Consider the following 12,709-nt stretch of genomic DNA (forward strand, 5'->3'; position numbering starts at 1 on the left):
ACTCGGCGGGTCGGGCAGCATCCCTGGAGGGGAATAAGCAGTCGGTGTTTTGGGACTGGAAGGGAAGGGGGAAGAAGCCAGAATAAGAAGGTGGGAGGAGGGAAAGGAGGACAAGGTGACACTTGAGACCAGGTGAGGGGGAAGGTGGATGGGGGAGGGGGATGAGGACAAGCTGACAGGTGACAGGTGAGACCAGGTGAGGGGGGAAGGTGGGTGGGTGAGGGAGGGGGAGGAGTACAAACTGACAGGTGAGACCAGGTGAGAGGGAAGGTGGGTGGGTGAGGGAGGGGGAGGAGGTCAAGCTGACAGGTGACAGGTGAGACCAGGTGAGGGGGGAAGGTGGGTGGGTGGGAGAGGGGGAGGAGTACAAGCTGACAGGTGAGGAAGAAAGTGGGGGAGGGGGAGGAGGAGGACAAACTGAAGGTGACAGGTGTGACCAGGTGAGGGGGAAGGTGGGTGGGGGAGGGGGATGAGGACAAGCTGACAGGTGACAGGTGAGACCAGGTGAGGGGGGAAGGTGGGTGGGTGAGGGAGGGGGAGGAGTACAAGCTGACAGGTGAGACCAGCTGAGGGGGAAGGTGGGTGGGTGAGGGAGGGGGAGGAGGTCAAGCTGACAGGTGAGGGGGAAGGTGGGTGGGGGAGGGGGAGGAGGACAATCTGACAGGTGAGACCAGGTGAGGGGGAAGGTGGGTGGGTGAGGGGGGGAGGAGTACAAGCTGACAGGTGACAGGTGAGACCAGGTGAGGGGGGAGGTGGGTGGGGGAGGGGGAGGAGGACAAGCTGACAGGTGACAGGTGAGACCAGGTGAGGGGGAAGGTGGGTAGGTGAGGGAGGGGGAGGAGTACAAGCTGACAGGTGAGACCAGGTGAGGGGGAAGGTGGGTGGGTGAGGGAGGGGGAGGAGGACAAGCTGACAGGTGACAGGTGAGGGGTGGGTGTGTTGGGGAGGGGAGGAGGACAAGCTGACAGGTGACAGGTGAGACCAGGTGAGGGGGGGAAGGTGGGTGGGTGGGGGAGGGGGAGGAGTACAAGCTGACAGGTGAGGAAGAAAGTGGGGGAGGGGGAGGAGAAGGACAAACTGAAGGTGACAGGTGAGACCAGGTGAGGGGGAAGGTGGGTGGGGGAGGGGGATGAGGACAAGCTGACAGGTGACAGGTGAGACCAGGTGAGGGGGAAGGTGGGTGGGTGAGGAAGGGGGAGGAGTACAAGCTGACAGGTGACAGGTGAGACCAGGTGAGGGGGGAAGGTGGGTGAGGGAGGGGGAGGAGGACAAGCTGACAGGTGAGACCAGGTGAGGGGCAAGGTGGGTGGGTGAGGGAGGGGGAGGAGGACAAGCTGACAGGTGACAGGTGAGGGGTGGGTGTGTTGGGGAGGGGAGGAGGACAAGGGTGACAGGTGAGACCAGGTGAGGGGGAAGGTGGGTGTGTTGGGGAGGGGAGGAGGACAAGCTGACAGGTGATAGGTGTGTGGGTAGGGGAAGGGGGGATGAAGTGGGAAGCTGGGAGATGACAGGTGGGTAGGAAAGGTAAAGGGCTGGAGAGGAAGGAATCTGATAGGAGAGCAGAGTGGACTACGGGAGAAAGGGAAGGAGGACGGGCACCAGGGGGAGGTGCAGGTGAGGAGATGAGGTGGGAGACCAGAGTGGGGAAATGAAGAGTGATTGGAAAGAAGAAATTGATATCCAAGCCACCAGGTCGGAGGCCACCCAGACGGAATATAAGGTGTTGCTCCTCCGCCCTGAGGGTGGCCTCGTCTCTTCACAAGAGACGGCTGACGTGTCGGAATGGGAATGGGAATTTCCAGGATGGCCACCGGGAAATTCCCCAAGTATTAGAATCAGGTTTAATGTCACTGGCGCGTGTCATGACATCTGTCGTTTTGCAGCAGCGGTACATTGCAAAACAGACTTAAAATAACTAAGTTACAATAAGAAAGACATATATGATATAAAAATGAATCAAAGTATAATCAGGTAGTGTACACGGATTGGTTCATCGTCCGGAAATCTGATGGCGGAGGGGAAGAAGCTGCTCTTGGAGTGTTGGGTGGGTGTGTGTGTGTCTTCAGGCTCCTGTACCTCATCTTTGAAAGGGGAGAGCAGAGGGCATGTCCTGGGTGCGGAGGACCTTTAACGATGGATACCACCCTTTCAGGCATCGCTGGGTGCTGGGGAGGCCAGTGCCCATGATGGAGTGGCGGGCCGTCCCACACCAGACACTGGAGCAACCGGTCAGAGTGCTCCCCACGGCACAGTAAATTTGGCGACGTACCAAATCTCCTCAAACTGCTGATGAAGTCGAGCTGCTGTCTTGTCTTACATGTGACTGCATCGATACGTCGGGCCCAGGATAGATAGATCCTCAGGGACGTTGACATGCAGGAACCTGAGGCTGCTCTCCCCCCCCCCCCCCACCCCCCACCGATGAAGACTGATGTGTCTTCCCTCGTTTTCCCCTGCCTGAAGTCCACCATCAATTCCTTGCACCTTCAAGATTAAGAATGTTTATTGTCAATCTTCAGAATACAAATGTATGGAGACAAAATCATTGTTATCCCAAAACCCCAGAGCTTTGACAAACTTCTATAGATGTGTGGCTGAGAGTATATTGACTGGCTGCATCACAGCCTGGTCTGGAAACACCAATACCCTTGAATGGAAAATCCTACAAAAAGCAGTGGATACGGTCCAGTCTGTCATGGGTAAAGCCCTCCCCACTATTGAGAACATCTACATGAAACGCTGTTGCAGGAAAGCAGCATCCATCATCAGGAACCCCCACCACCCAGGACGTGCTCTCTTCTCACTGCTGTCATCAGGAAGGAGATACAGGAGCCTCAGGACTCACACCACCAGGTTCAGGAACAGTTATTACCCCTCAACCATCAGGAAGAAGGTACAGGAGCCTCAGGACCCACACCACCAGGCTCAGGAACAGTTATTACCCCCTCAACCATCAGGAAGGAGGTACAGGAGCCTCAGGTCCCACACCACCAGGTTCAGGAACAGTTATTACCCTCAAACATCAGGAAGGAGGTACAGGAGCCTCAGGTCCCACACCACCAGGTTCAGGAACAGTTATTATCCCTCAACCATCAGGAAGGAGGTACAGGAGCCTCAGGACCCACACCACCAGGCTCAGGAACAGTTATTACCCCCTCAACCATCAGGAAGGAGGTACAGGAGCCTCAGGACCCACACCACCAGGTTCAGGAACAGTTATTACCCCTCAACCATCAGGAAGGAGGTACAGGAGCCTCAGGACCCACACCACCAGGTTCAGGAACAGTTATTACCCCCTCAACCATCAGGAAGATGGTACAGGAGCCTCAGGTCCCACACCGCCAGGTTCAGGAACAGTTATTACCCCTCAATTCTCTTGATTGCCCCATCATTGAAGTTCTCTGACTATCCACACGATCAATACCTCTCATCATCTTATACACCTCTATCAGGTCCCCTCTCGTCCTCCGTCGCTCCAAGGAGAAAAGGCCGAGTTCACTCAACCTATTCTCATAAGGCATGCTCCCCAATCCAGGCAACACCCTTGTAAATCTCCTCTGCACCCTTTCTACGGTTTCCACGTCCTTCCTGTAGTGAGGTGTCCAGAACTGAGCACAGTACTCCAAGTGCTGGAATGGACTGTAGATCAAGGTCTCTTTGGAGCCAATGGTGAGGGAGGGGGAGGGGTGGATCGTTACTTTTGCTAGTGTAAGTGGGGCGAGGGGTAGGGATGAGGGTTGATGTTTCGGCTGTTGCCTGTGCGTGGGAGGGGGGCTAGAGCTTTGGTACACTGCTGTTTCTGTCATACCTTGGGCTTCTCTCCGTTTCGTGGGTGTCTGTGACGAGTAAGAATTTCAGGTGGTGTACTGTATACATTCCCCGATACTATATTGGCCCATTTGAACTCACTGGGTCACGACTGACTAATGCTGCCAAGAGATGAGCCATTTCTCTTCCTGGCAGGTCACGCTGAACGCCTGGCTTTGGTCCACCGTCTTCCACACCCGCGACACAGCGCTGACAGAGGTGAGTGGCCATGCCCCGCCCGCTCTGAGCTCGCTCTGCCCTGACGGAACCCCCACCCTTGGTGAATTCATTGCTCCCCTGTTTTTCTTTTCCCCTTCCGCAGAGAATGGACTACTTCTGTGCCTCCGCGGTGCTGCTGTACTCCACTTACCTGTGCTGCGTGCGGTGAGTGTCTCACGGCCTGGAGGCTTCGCCTCACTGAGCTTCAGTGAGACGGCCCAACCGGAGGTGCAGGGTGAGGTGATGGAGGGGCATCGGAGGTGGAACTCTTCACTGAGGGGGTGGGACGAGCTGCCAGCGCACGCGGTGGTCTCAAAAGTTCAAAGTAAAGTACCTAATAGGTCAGCATCAGCAGCCCTGAGATCCAGCGAACAGCACGCACAAAATGCTGGAGGGTCTCGGCCCGAATCGTCGGCTGTTCACTCTTTTCCACAGATGCTGCCTGGCCTGCCGAGCTCCTCCAGCACCTTGTGTGTGTTGCTACAGAATACTATCAGTAACAGGATCAATGAAAGATCAGCCAGAGTGAGGAAGACAAGAAACTCTGCAAGTGCAAATATAAATAAATAGCAATGAATAACGAGAACGTGAGATAAAGAGTCCTTAAAGTGAGATCATTGGTTGAGGGAACATTTCAGTGATCGGGGCAATAACTGTTCCTGAACCTGGTGGTGTGGGTCCTGAGGCTCCTGTACATCCTTCATGATGGTTGAGGGGGTAATAACTGTTCCTGAATCTGGTGGTGTGGGTCCTGAGGTTCCTGTACCTCCTTCCTGATGGTTGAGGGGTAATAACTGTTCCTGAACCTGGTGGTGTGGGTCCTGAGGCTCCTGTACCTCCTTCCTGATGGTTGAGGGGTAATAACTGTTCCTGTACCTGGTGGTGTGGGCCCTGAGGCTCCTGTACCTCCTTCCCGATGGCAGCACGGAGAAGAGAGCATGACCTGGGTGGTGGGGATCCCTGGTGATGGTTTGCAGAGTCGATCTGAACGTTTAAGAGAAGTTTGGATTGGGTCATGGATGGGAGGGGTATGGAGGTCTATGGTCTGGGTGTAAGTTGCTGGAACTAGGCAGTTTAAATGGTCCGGCATGGACTAGATGGGCGAAGGGCCTGTTTCTGCACTGAAGTGTTCTCCAAGTCATTACCTACCTCATTATCGTCTACCTCAACTGCGATTTTTCCACTGTGACTGCATTGTTGCTGTCGAACATCGAACACTACAGCACAGAACACGCTCTCCGGCCCAGAGAGCTGCGCCGACCTTTTAACCCGCTGCAAGATCAACCCAACCCTTCCCTCCCACATAACCCTCCATTTTTATATCGTCCACGTGCCTCTCGCAGAGCTTCCTAAATGCCCCTGATGTACCTGCCTCTCCCGGCACCCAGGCAGGTCCATCCAACGCACCCACCACTGTCTGTGTGCGATTTCACTCTGACATTCCCCCCCCACATACTTTCCTCCAGTCACCTTAAAATCATGTTAAATTCCCCTTGTCCTGCCCCAACGCTCTGAGCCATGAATTGAATCTGCGTGGGCAGTATGCAAGACAAGTCCCGGTGCACGTTACAATTAGCCAGTTGCAATTTCACCAGAGTCTCCTGCAGCCGCATCTCCCCTCCGTTGTCCTGTCAGACCCCCGCCTGGTCACCGTCACTTTGGTGTGGTGGGGAGGGAGCAGTAGGTGGTGTCGGTGTGAAGGCAATCGGGAGCACAAGCAGAAGAATCCTGCAGATGCTGGAAATCCAGAGCAAAACACACACACACACACACCCCTCCTCCCCCCCCCCCCCCCCCCCGTCAGGCGACATCTCTGGATATTGTGGGCCACCAGATTTCTGTGTAGGTAGCCTCCAACCTGATGGCATGAACATCGATTTCTCCAACATCCAGTAATATTTCTCCCGTCCCTCCTCCCGGCTTTCACTGTTCACCAGTCCAGTTCACCTATCACCCCTTCTCTTATCTCCCCCTGCTTCCCGTCCTCCTTCCCATTCTCCCACAGTCCACTCTCCTCTCCTATCACATTCCTTCTTCTCTAGCCCTTTACCTCTTCCACCAATTTATCACCTCCCAGCTTCTAACTTCACCCCCCCCCGATCCCTTATCCACCTACCTTCCCCCTCACCTGGTCTCCTGTCACCTGTGGGCTTGTACACCTCCCTCTCCCCCACCACCTACCCACCTTCCCCCTCACCTGGTCTCACCTGTCAGCTTGTCCTCCTCCCTCTTCCCCCACCCCCACCACTTCTCCCCTCCCTTTCCAGTCCTGATGAAGGGTCTCAGCCAAGAACATTGACTGTTTATTCCCCTCCACTGACGCTACCTGACCCGTGCAGTTTCTCCAGCATTGTGTGTGTGTTGCAGGTGATAAGAAGCAGTGGGTTGGGAGGTGCAGAAGGAGTTGTTTGCTCGGCCAATGTTTGTAGCCCTGGTGCTCGCTAACTCGAGTAGTTTCACTGTCACAGTAACCAGGACCCAGTGTCTCACCCAACTCTCTGTATGCCAATAACCAGGGGGACGAGGTGACGGTCAACGTTATTCGCCATATACACTCAGTATGCACTTTATCAGGTAGGTACACCTGTACACCTGCTCATTAACACAAGTATCTAATCAGCCAATCATGTAGCAGCAACTTAATGCATAAAAGCATGCAGATGTGGTCAAGAGGTTCAGTTGTTTTCAGACCGCCCTAGAACGGGGCAGAAATGTGATCTGAGTGACTTTGATCCTGAAATGATTGTTGGTGCCAGATGGGGTGGTTTGAGTATGTCAGAAACTGCTGATCTCCTGGGGTTTTCACACACAGCAGTCTCTAGAGTTTGCTGAAAACCAAAAAAACATCCAGTGAGCGGCAGTTCTGTTGGGGAAGACGTCTTGTTAATGAGAGAGGTCAGAGGAGAATGGTCAGACTGGTTCAGGCTGACAGGAAGGTGACAGTAACTTAGATAACTACAGGTTACGACAGTGGTGTGCAGAAGAGCATCTCTGAACACACGACATGTTGGACTTTGAAGTGGACGGGTTACATCAGCAGAAGGCCACGAAGGTGTGCCCAGTGACCACTTTATTAAGGACAGGAGGTCCCTAACAAAGTGGCCGCTGGTTGTGTTATCCCACTGACGTTTCGGCTGCGGCTGTTTGTGAGGCAGCTTGATGTCACACCCCATCTCATAAAGTGGCCTGTGAGTGGACGTTGGCATGTGGTGTGTGGGCCAGGGTACGACATGTAACGAGAAAGCAATAGTTATACAGAATAAAGAATTATACATAAAATTAAAGTTAGAGGTTGAACTATGGATATGGAATGAAATTACTGGAGGTGTTTACAATGGAAACAGCTTTCAAAAGTGGTTTAAATTGTTTACAATGCAGTGACAGGCGAGCCAGAAGGCTTGATCAGATTAGCTGTCTGGGGGAAGAAGCGTTTAAGATGGCACGAGGTTTCTGCTTTGGTAGCTGAAGAGTATTATTTTTTAATTGAATTTTATTCAGCTGTTTGGAGGTTCAGCGCAGAGCAGGGTCACCATATATAACCATATAACAATTACAGCACGGAAACAGGCCATCTCAGCCCTTCTAGTCCATGCTGAACTCTTACTCTCACCTAGTCCCATCGACCTGCACTCAGCCCAGAGCCCTCCATTCCTTTCCTGTCCATATAGCTGTCCAATTTAACTTTAAACGACAACATCGAACCTGCGTCAACCACTTCTGCTGGAAGCTCGTTCCACACAGCTACCACTCTCTGAGTAAAGAAGCTCCCCCTCATGTTACCCCTAAACTTTTGCCCTTTAACTCTCAACTCATGTCCTCTTGTTTGAATCTCCCCCACTCTCAATGGAAAAAGCCTATCCACGTCAACTCTATCAATCCCCCTCATAATTTTAAACACCTCTATCAAGTCTCCCCTCAACCTTCTACGCTCCAAAGAATAAAGACCCAACTTGTTCAACCTTTCTCTGTAACTTAGGAGATGAAATCCAGGCAACATTTTAGTAAATCTTCTCTGTACTCTCTCAATTTTATTGACATCTTTCCTATAATTCGGTGACCGGAACTGTACACAATACTCCAAATTTGGCCTTACCAATGCCTTATACAATTTCAACATTACATCCCTACTCCTATACTCAATGCTCTGATTAATAAAGGCCAGCAAACCAAAAGCTCTCTTCACCACCCTATTTGTCATGAGCCGCAGCAACCTCCACCTATTTAACTGCAGCCTAGATCACAGGACAATTTACAATGACTCATTAACCGAACGACTGCTGCGTCTTTGGAAGGTGGGAGGAAACCCACAGGGTGAACGTACAAACTCCTCGTGGGCAGAGGCGCAATCGAACTCTGTACTCGACACCCCGAGTTGTAGTAACCTCAGCCAACTCTCGCACTCTGTAATGACAGAGTGCACCGAACTACCCAGCCCCGTGCCTGCGGCGTCCCACCTGTCCGGGGGGCTCCTCTCCCCTCACCCCGCCCTCTTACACCCTGCACCTTGGCCTGGTGCGTTGAGATTGCAAAGGGGTGGGACCTGTTCGGCGTCCGCCTGCTCCGCCCTCTCTGCTGGAGCCTGGCTCATCGTCCGCGTGTGTTTCCTCCACAGGACCCTGGGCCTGAACCGCCCCCGGGTGGCCAGTCTGTTCGGGACGCTGCTCATCGTACTCTTCACGGGCCACATCTGGTACCTCAGCTACGTGCACTTCGACTATGGCTATAACATGGCTGCCAACGTTTGCATAGGTGAGAGAGTCCAACACACGAGCCAGCTTCTTCAGTCTTAATTGTAAATGCTTGTTTATTTCAGTCCAAGCCTAATTGTCATACAGCCATACAGGAATCTAGCCAAGCGAAACCGCGTTACCCTGGGGCCAAAGTGCAAACTTACTGCCCGTTACGCCACTGGGGTTTAGGGCAGCAATGAAGGCTCTTCACCTCTGGGCTTCCTTCATCATGTCAGTAGCCTCCTCTCCGTTCTCACTACCGTCAGCCATGGAAGTCCCAGTTGGACACTCAGGAATACCTTCACACTCAGATGTAGTAGGATTCTTCACTGCTGTTTCCGTAACAGTCAGGGTTGTTAGCTCTAAGCTGACCTCCCCGAACTTGGAGGTCCGGTGGTCCACTCTTAGTCTGGCCTCTACCCTTTGACCTGTTTAGTATGGGTGACCCTACCAGGAGCCAAAGCATAAAGCCCTGACTCCAGCCAGCATAGCTGTCCAGGTCATTGAGGCACGCAAGACGAGGTTGTGGTCCTTCTGGAGGCCAGGGTGCAAAACCCAGTATCAACAGCCATTCACATATAAGATATAAGTGAAATATAGTCACACACACACACACAAAGAACATCGTCCAAGTCCCTGAATCCGTGAATGTTGCAGCAGTCTGCGGTCAAAAACAATGCAGCTTGTCTTCTGCTGAGCGAACACTAGAGGGCAGCACTGACTCCAGCTCGGGCGCCGCACCACACTGCCTCCAGTGGAGGGCTTCTCTGGGCATCTGTGAACAGGCAACAACGCGGCTTGAGGCCTAGTCTGCAGCAACCCCGCCGTCCGCCGATACATCAGTGAACCAGACTTGCAGCATTCCACGTTCAAAAAAATGTCCCAGCAGGGTCTTGCGATCGCAAATATGGCGACTAAGGTGGTGACTCGCGGTTAGACTGCACACCGATGCCTCTCTTGCGGGCAGCATCGTGGTCCGCACTGTCCAGCTCTTCATTTTCTCTGCCAACTGATGGGGTAAATCTGCAGTGAAGATTCAAGTTCTTGAATGTCCAGCAGGGTCTTCCTGCAACAGTCGAAAATACTTTTAAAAAAGGCAATAACACCCTTGGATGCCCCCTAGAAGCAGCTGTGTCTTACCTGAAGACGCCGTTCTGAGTTCAGGTATAGACTGTCAGTGAAAGAGAACTTCACTCGACACCACCAGTGCTCTGCTTGTCCTGGGAGTGTGGTGGGGCAGGTTGTCTCGGTGCCTAACTCTTGCTACCTCTCTCCGTTTAGTTTTACAAAATGTCTTTGTTACAAATTCAGGGCTACAATATCTACAAATCAGTGACTGACTACATAACTACTGAAACTAATGGAAACCGTAGAAAGGGTGCAGAGGAGATTTACAAGGATGTTACCTGGATTGGGGAACATGCCTTATGAGAATAGGTTGAGTGAACTCGGCCTTTTCTCCTTGGAGCGACGGAGGATGAGAGGTGACCTGATAGAAGTGTGTAAGATGATGAGAGGCATTGATCGTGTGGATAGAAACATAGAAAACATACAGCACAATACAGGCCCTTCAGCCCACAAAGCTGTGCCGAACATGTCCCTACCTTAGAAATACCTAGGCTTACCCACAGCCCTCTATTTTTCTAAGCTCCATGTACCCATCCAGGAGTCTCTGAAAAGACCCTATCGTTTTTACCTCCACCACCGTCGCCGGCAGCCCATTCCACGCACTCACCACTCTCTGCGTAAAAAACTTACCCCTGACATCTCCTCTGTACCCACGCCCCAGCACCTTAAAACTGTGTCCTCTCATACTAGCCATTTCAGCCTCTGACTAAACTCTTTTGAGTTTAAGAGCCGAGAGGTAATGTTGCAGCTATATAGGACCCTGGTCAGACCCCACTTGGAGTACTGTGCTCAGTTCTGGTCTCCTCACTATAGGAAGGATGTGGAAACCATAGAAAGGGTGCAGAGGAGATTTACAAGGATGTTGCCTGGATTGGGGAAGCATGCCTTATGAGAATAGGTTGAATGAACTTAGCCATTTCTCCTTGAAGCGACGGAGGATGAGAGGTGACCTGATAGAGGTGTATAAGATGATGAGAGGCATTGATCGTGTGGATAGTCAGAGGCTTTTTCCCAGGGCTGAAATGGCTAACACGAGAGGACACAGGTTTAAGGTGCTTGGGAGTAGGTACAGAGGAGATGTCAGGGGTAAGTTTTTTACGCAGAGAGTTGTGAGTGTGTGGAATTGGCTGGAGGTAGACAGTGGGTGGAGGTGGATACGATTGGGTCTTTTAAGGTACATGGAGCTTGGAAAAATAGAGGGTTATGGGTGACCTCAGGTAATTTCTAAGATGAGAACTTTTTTGGCACAGCTTTGTGGGCCGAAGGGCCTGTATTGTGCTGTGGGTTCTCTACATTTACTAGACAAACGGCGTTAAACTAAAATGCTTCCATCTCTGTCAACGATGGTGCTAATCCGCTAATCCCCCAGTGGTCCCGGACCACCTCTTTGGTCGTTGTGGACAGCGCGTGTTCCCTCTCAATGGTTACCCAGGCACAAACATACTCCCTGAACATAGCCAGGCAGTCTGCCCAGGCAGATCCCCGCGGCACCTGTTTCTGGGAGTCATGGATAGCTGTTTTCGCCAGCAAGTTTACAAGGATGTCCTCATCCCCCCATGCCCCCCTCCTTACTGGATAACCTATATAAATAAGGTGGGGCTAAAATAGAACCAGAAGGTGAGAAGCAGCCCACTCAGATACGCAGAAAGGGGCTGCAGCCTCACACACCCCATGTACGTGTGGTACACGGTCCCCTCCAGCCCGCAGAAGTGACACGCGGCTGGGAGATCTGTGTACAAACTAAAGAATTTACTGCAGGGCCCCGCTCTATGCAGCAGCCTCCACCCCAGATCCCCCAGGTGCATGGGTAGAACTCCCTCTGGGGGCCCCACCCTCGCCTCCAGGTGGAAAGACCGACCGCCATGGCGTGTCGGGACGGTGGACAAGGGCGAGGAAGTGGAGGGTGTGGAGCAGCAGCCCATACAGGTACCTCCTGCCTGCATCCCTGGATGGGGCTGTGGGTGTCGATGAGAGACGGCTCCAGTTGGCTCTCGGATGAGATTGCGGGGCCTGGGCCCCGACAAGCAGCTCCGGCGGTGCGGAGCTGAGCCCGGCCCGAGTCGTTCCGCGCCCACATCCGTTGAGGCAGGGCAGGGGCCGGCCAGGACTCCACCCTCTGCCAGAGCCAGCCATGTTCCAGACTCTCAGTAAGTCCCGATAGAAACCGGGCAACATAGTCATACTTTATTGATCCCGGGGGAAATTCATTTTCGTTACAGTTGCACCATAAATAATAAATAGTAATAGAACCATAAATAGTTAAATAGTGATATGTAAATTATGCCAGGAAATAAGTCCAGGACCAGCCTATCAGTTCAGGGTGTCTGACCCTCCAAGAGAGGAGTTGTAAAGTTTGATGGCCACAGGCAGGAATGACTTCCTATGACGCTCAGTGCTGCATCTCGGTGGAATGAGTCTCTGGCTGAATGTACTCCTGTGCCCACCCAGTACATTATGTAGTGGATGGGAGACATTGACCAAGATGGCATGCAACTTAGACAGCATCCTCTTTTCAGACAGCACCGTCAGAGAGTCCAGTTCCATCCCCACAACATCACTGGCCTTACGAATGAGTTTGTTGATTCTGTTGGTGTCTGCTACCCTCAGCCTGCTGCCCCAGCACACAACAGCAAACATGATCGCACTGGCCACCACAGACTCGTAGAACATCCTCAGCATCGTCCGGCAGGTGTTAAAGGACCTCAGTCTCCTCAGGAAATAGAGACGGCTCTGACCCTTCTTGTAGACCGCCTCAGTGTTCTTTGACCAGTCCAGTTTATTACCTCTCTCCTGGGAGCGGGTGACAGGACAGTGGAAAGGGATCT

General features: G+C 52.7%; 1 protein-coding gene across 1 annotated transcript in view; it reads left to right on the plus strand.

Moving 5' to 3' along the window:
- pgap3 (post-GPI attachment to proteins phospholipase 3) overlaps positions 1 to 12,709 on the plus strand; it is a 30,922-nt gene that overhangs the window by 3,417 nt on the left and 14,796 nt on the right. The window contains exons 3-5 of the mRNA XM_072249622.1: positions 3,964 to 4,026; positions 4,130 to 4,191; positions 8,639 to 8,775. Coding sequence (XP_072105723.1) covers positions 3,964 to 4,026; positions 4,130 to 4,191; positions 8,639 to 8,775 — 262 coding nt within the window. The remainder of the gene's footprint in view (positions 1 to 3,963; positions 4,027 to 4,129; positions 4,192 to 8,638; positions 8,776 to 12,709) is intronic.

This window comes from Mobula birostris, chromosome X (assembly GCF_030028105.1).
Source record: "Mobula birostris isolate sMobBir1 chromosome X, sMobBir1.hap1, whole genome shotgun sequence".
Lineage (NCBI taxonomy): Eukaryota > Metazoa > Chordata > Chondrichthyes > Myliobatiformes > Myliobatidae > Mobula > Mobula birostris.